The sequence below is a fragment of the Hyla sarda genome, chromosome 6, assembly GCF_029499605.1.
Source record: "Hyla sarda isolate aHylSar1 chromosome 6, aHylSar1.hap1, whole genome shotgun sequence".
In the NCBI taxonomy this organism is placed as follows: domain Eukaryota; kingdom Metazoa; phylum Chordata; class Amphibia; order Anura; family Hylidae; genus Hyla; species Hyla sarda.
Genome location: NC_079194.1, coordinates 61,540,215 through 61,546,429, shown reverse-complemented (window position 1 = coordinate 61,546,429; position 6,215 = coordinate 61,540,215). Strand labels below are relative to the sequence as shown.

General features: G+C 42.2%; 1 protein-coding gene across 1 annotated transcript in view; it reads right to left on the bottom strand.

The window, feature by feature from the left end:
- Positions 1 to 947: 947 nt before the first annotated feature.
- TAB1 (TGF-beta activated kinase 1 (MAP3K7) binding protein 1) overlaps positions 948 to 6,215 on the bottom strand; it is a 75,442-nt gene continuing 70,174 nt past the window's right edge. The window contains exons 8-11 of the mRNA XM_056523900.1: positions 5,404 to 5,548; positions 5,057 to 5,279; positions 4,807 to 4,957; positions 948 to 2,134 (exon numbers count right to left, since the gene is read on the bottom strand). Coding sequence (XP_056379875.1) covers positions 1,924 to 2,134; positions 4,807 to 4,957; positions 5,057 to 5,279; positions 5,404 to 5,548 — 730 coding nt within the window. The 3' untranslated portion in view covers positions 948 to 1,923. The remainder of the gene's footprint in view (positions 2,135 to 4,806; positions 4,958 to 5,056; positions 5,280 to 5,403; positions 5,549 to 6,215) is intronic.

The following is a 6,215-nucleotide window of genomic DNA, read 5'->3' as shown; positions in this document are numbered from 1 at the left end:
TTATGCATGAAAACACTGCTACAGTGAGACAAAAACCTGCATATCCAATCACACCCTTAAACAGTGTGCCTCCAGCTGCTTTGCAACTGAGAAGGTCCACAGTTTGGAGACCTATGTTATAGACCAGTGTTTCCCAACCAGGGCACCCCCCATTGTTGTAAAACTACAACTCCCAGCATGCCTAATGGCACCCAGGACTCGAGGCACATGATATATGCTTCTAGCCTTTGGCTGTCCAAGCATGCGGGATGTTGTAGGTTTGCAACAGCTGGAGGCACACTGTTTGGTGGAAAAAACAACTGCCCTAAAAGCATATATCATGTGCCTTGGGTCCTGGGTGCCATTAGGCAAGCTGGGAGTTGTAGTTTTTGCAACAGCTGGAGGTCGACAGTTTGGAGACCTATGTTTAAGACCAGTGTTTCCTAACCAGGGCGCAAGCTGTTGCAAAACTACAACTCTAAGCATACCCAGGCAATACCTCTATCGTTTACTAACTTCTTTACAGATAATTGTAAACAAAATAAAAATAAAAAGATTGAACATTCTTTATGCTTTCAGAGCAGTTTTTTCCCCCAAACAGTGTGCCTCCAGCTGTTGCAAAACGACAACTCCAAGCATGCCCAATTCTGGGAGTTGAAGTTTCGCAACAGCTGGAGGAGTCCTGGTTGAAAAACACTGCTCTATAGCATAGGTGTTTGAACCAGGGACCTCCAGCTGTTGCAAAACTACAACTCTCAGCATGCCCAGGCAGCCAACGGCTGTCCGGACATGCTGGGGTTTGTAGTTTTGCAACAGCTGGAGGCATACAATTTGGGGAAAAAACTGCCCTAGCAGTATATATATATATATATATATATATATATATATATATATTATTTTTTTTTATTTCTTTTTAATACAATTAGCTGTAAAGAAGTAAGTATAACTAGGGGGCTGGCACATCATGTACCTCGGGTGCCATTAGGCATGCTGGGAGTTTTAGTTTTGCCAGGGCTGGGGGTCCAGTTTTGAGATCTATCCTATAGACCACTGTCTCCCATCCAGGGTGCCTCCAATGCCGGTCCCTGCATGCTGGAAGATGTAGTTTTGTAACAGCTGGAGGCACGCTCTTTGAAAAAAAAAAAAATGCTCTAAAAGCATAAATTTGTATTTATTTTTTTATTTTTAACAATTAGCTGTAAAGAAGTATGTAAAAGATAGGAATAAATCTAGGGGGCTGGCACATCATGTTCCTGGGGTGCTGGGTGTCATCAGGGCACATGATCAGAAAATAGGACTAGGGCAGCAGAAGCAATCCTTCCTCTGGGTAAAGTAAGGCCTAGCTGTGAGAAGCAAAATTAGACATTTTCACAGTTCCACATTTCGTACTTAGTAGTTTAGAATTCACGACGATAGAAGAAACAACATTCGCTGCGGTGTCCATTCCCTTTGCTTACATTGGCCCCGCAGCTGCCTCAATAGTCTCCCCAAAGAAAACAAGAAGCCATCTAATCTGATTTCACTGGAATGTTTCATTACTGAAAGAAAAATCTGGCTTCTTAAGTAAAAGCCCTGGATATTATAACAACAGATTTATTGCTTTCAAAATGTAAGAATAATCCACGATATGGGTGAAGATGACGGTGACCTCTTAAATGTGCATCGTCCTATGTCCCAGACCAAAGTTCAGTCATATTTAGGGAGGAGGCTCTGCTACAGTGTACCAGGAGACAGCAGAAACAAACGGAGAATTAAATATACACAAAACATCCTTGGGCACCACAACCAGTACCACAGGGACAAAAATAGCGACGTCCAATCCACATTGTGACAACCAAGACCGCTCTCTCTCCAACGCGGTGGTCTCGCCATGTTTAAGTCCGCTTTCTTGCAGTTTATAATACATAATGCAACAGTCACAGGTGACCACAAGCAACGTCCGTCTCACTGAGCGGTAGCTAAGGCTGTGGGCTCACCGTGTTCCATGTTCCAGAGTCGATAGAACTCTGTGAAATCCACATAAGGTTCTACACGGCCGTCCTCGTCGGGCTGAAGAGATGGTGACGGGCGAGTGCGGAAGAGGCCACCGTCCGAGCTGGAGCTGCTGCTCTGTGTGTGAGTGTTGGTGGACTGGAGAGTTGCGCTTGGTGACTGCCTGTATGAAAAACAGGAAAAGAAAGGAATAAAAATGAAAAGTGACTGGAGGAAGATGACATAACATAATCAGGGGTTCCAGAATGAACCATAAAGAGGCACTCCACAACTTTAACCCCTTAATGACACAGGACGTAAATGTACGTCCTGGTGAGCTGGTATTTAACGTACTAGGATGTACATTTACGTCCTTTGCATAACCGCGAGCATCGGAGCGATGCTCGCGTCATGCGCGGCAGGTCCCGGCTGCTGATAGCAGCCAAGGACCCACCCGTAATGGCGGACATTCGCGATCGCGCGGATGTCCGCCATTAACCCCTCAGATGCCGTGATTAATACAGATCACGGCATCTGCAGCATCGCGGTACTTTGAATGGATGATCGGATCGCCTGCAGGGCTGCCCTCACCAGCCTCCGCTGCCTTCCACGGGTCTTCTGCTCTGGTCTGCAATCGAGCAGACCAGAGCAGAAGATGACCGATTATACTGATCAGTGCTATGTCCTATGCATAGCACTGAACATGAATGATAGCACTGAAGCACTGATAGCACTGAACTCGAATGATTGCTATAAATAGTCCCCTATGGGACTATTAAAAGTGTAAAAATAAAAGAAAAAAAAATTTGAAAAACCCCCTCCCCCAATAAAAACGTAAATTGTCCCATTTTCCCTATTTCACCGTACGGTGAACGTGAAATGGCAAGAACGTAAAAAAAAGAAGTCCAAAATAGCTGCTTTTTTTATAACATTTTATTCCAAAATTTTTTTTATAAAAAAAGTATTAAAAGTTTTATATAAGCAAATATGGTATCAATAAAAAGTACAGATCACGGTGCAAAAAATGAGCCCTCATACCGCCGCTTATACCAAAAAATTAAAAAGTTATAGGTCTTCAAAATAGGGGGATTTTAAACGTACTAATTTGGTTAAACAGTTTGCGATTTTTTTTAAGCGCAACAGTAATAGAAAAGTACGTTATCATGGGTATCATTTTAATCGTATTGATCCAAAGAATAAAGAACACATGTCATTTTTACCGTAAATTGTACGGCGTGAAAATGAAACCTTCCAAAATTTGCAAAACTGCGGTTTTCTTTTTAATTTCCCCACACAAATAGTATTTTTTTGGTTGCGCCATACATTTTATGGTAAAGTGAGTGATGGCATTACAAAGGACAACTGGTCGCGCAAAAAACAAGCCCTCATACTAGTCTGTGGATGAAAATATAAAAGAGTTATGATTTTTTTAAGGAGAGGAGGAAAAAACGAAATGGGCTGAGTCCTTAAGGGGTTAAAACTTATCCCCTATCTGCAGGGAGAATAATTCATTCCATTCATTCCTGGCACAATTTTGTCCCCTTTCTCAGAATTGGTGGGGGCCCCAGAGGTTGGACATCCTCTGATTAACTTGTTATCCCCTATGAATAGGGGACATCATCATGTGATGGGAATGTCACGTTAAAGGGGGTTTCTAGGCCTTTAATTCTAATAGCCTATACTTAGGGTGGGTCATTAATATCAGATGGGTAAGGGTCCGGCTCCTGCCATCCCCACCTATTGCACTAGCTAGGCCTGGTGGTTGATCATATGGCCAAACCACTACTGTTAAACTATAAACAGGTTGCAGCACACGCCAGAGCCCCGCAGCCACATTAATAACTCAATGGAACGGGAGGTGGGGTGGGGAGATGTGTTTGTTGTGCTTTTAAAGTCAGACCCCACGGATATGATTGTGCTATCCTGAGAACAGACCATCAAAGTCCCTGCATGGGAGATCTCCATTTATCTATTTTAATCTTTAAGAAATTTCTTGAAAGCTTAATTTTTAATACTTAAAGGGGCACTCCACTGATAGACATCTTATCCCCTATCTTATCCCCTATAGACATGAATGGAGGCGGTGTGCCGTCACGAGGGGGCATGACGTTACGATCACGGCCTACGGCTCTGAGCGTTCTGAACAAAATGTTCAGAACGCTGGAGCACCGGAGTACCCCTTTAAATGGACAAAATATTTTCTGAGGTTAGCAACATGTTTTGTGAGACTATCATTAAAACATAACAAATAATAAACTCAAAAAATGTTGATGAATTTTGAAAAATGCTGTGAATCCCCGATGCCCAGGTCCCCCGGGTGTGTTTTGTTCACATCAGAAGTGCCATGATGTGTTATACATTCAGTCATGACCATAAAGCCAATATATACACCACACTGCAGTCAGGCTAGCTGTATAGTTACATTCATGTATATCGTGTCATTGCAAAAAGAAGTCAGTATATTATTGTTACATTTTAATAAAAGGCAGAAAACCCCTTTAGGGTACGTTCACACATACAGGATCCTGCACAGATTTGATGCGCAGGATTTGTAACTGCAGATTAGAAGCTGTGCTCAGTCATTTAGTTTACATTGAAATCTGCAGCAGAAAATCCTGTGCATCAAATCTGCGTACGTGTGAACGTACCCTTAGGGTGATTTCACATGCACAGTATCCTGCACATATTTGATGCACAGGATTGGAAGCTTCAGATTTGATGCTGTGTTCAGTCATATAGTTTACAACAAAATCCTCAGCATAAAAACTGCAGCTTCAAATCCTGCACATCAAATATGCACAGGACACTGTATGTGTGAATAAACACTTAAAAGAAAGTATTTCGAATAATACTTACATCGTTGGAGTTGTTCCATCCAGCGTTGAACTGCTATGAGTACCATTCACCATTGTTCCCTGTGATGGCATAACCAATGATAGAGTGACACTGGTTTTACTGGTGTTCTGGGCATTGGAATATGGCACAGATACCGGGTATACACGACCACCTAAAATGCAGAACAAGTGATCACATTAACTATAGAAATGGAGACTAAATTATTAATAAACAGAAGAAATTTTTTTTTTAAAGCAAAATGGTCACAAACCCTGGGTAGGGGTAAGGGTAGTCTGGTTAACCTCTTCCAAAGGGTAGCCCAGGTTGCGGACAAGAAGGGTCAAGTCCTCATGTTTGGTACAGAACTTGGCGCGCTCTCCACCGCTGACAAAAGTGCCGTGATGAATCCGCTTGACCCTTTCCACCACTGCCTGAGCGACATCATCCAGCGACACCTGCTTGGCGAACTCTGTGGCGATCATTGCTGCTATCTCCTTTAGATTGAAGTGAGAAAATAATCATAGTAGATACTATAACTACTAACCTGCATTTATTATTAGTAGTCTTTTTTTTTTAATGCAGGTAGAAATACATGTATAAAATAAAAGTACACGGCACCTGGTTTGCTTGTCCAGGTCCATGTGCGGCATCCAGAGCTTTGTAGAGCCCTTCTGACATCAGCACCAGGAAGCCAGTCACACCGTCCAGCGTCTGGCAGCCATGGATTTCTGGCTCTGCTGTGATTGGCTTAGATTTTGCTGCACTGAGAAAAAGAGCACAACAAGCAATTGAAGCAATGAAGATAATGAAATGAACACATTTAATGATAAACAGGATATACATTTATTTATGATAAACATGATATAAATATTTTTTCATTGATTAGAAAGCAATTCAACAAACATATATTCTAGTGATATTGTCACTTCTCCTTTGAATACAACTTATAATTAAAAAACCCTACCCATACCTAGTTTATTCTCTTTGTGTGTATTGGAACTAAACCAAAAAAGGTAGGGAAAAAAAGCAAATTGGACATAATGTCACACCAAACTCCAAAAATGGACTGGACAAAATTATTGGCACCCTTAACTTAATATTTGGTTGCCCACACTTTGGAAAAAAATAACTGAAATCAGTGGCTTCCTATAACCATCAATAAGCTTCTTACACCTCTCAGCCGGAATGTTGGACCACTCATCCTTTGCAAACTGCTCCAGGTCTCTCTTATTGGAAGGCGCCTTTTCCCAACAGCAATTTTAAGATCTCTCCACAGATGTTCAATGGGATTTAGATCTGGACTCATTGCTGCCACTTCAGAACTCTCCAGCACTTTGTTGCCATCCATTTCTGGGGGCTTTTTAACGTATGTTTGGGGTCATTGTCCTGCTGGAAGACCCAAGATCTCGGACGCAAACCCAGCTTTCTGA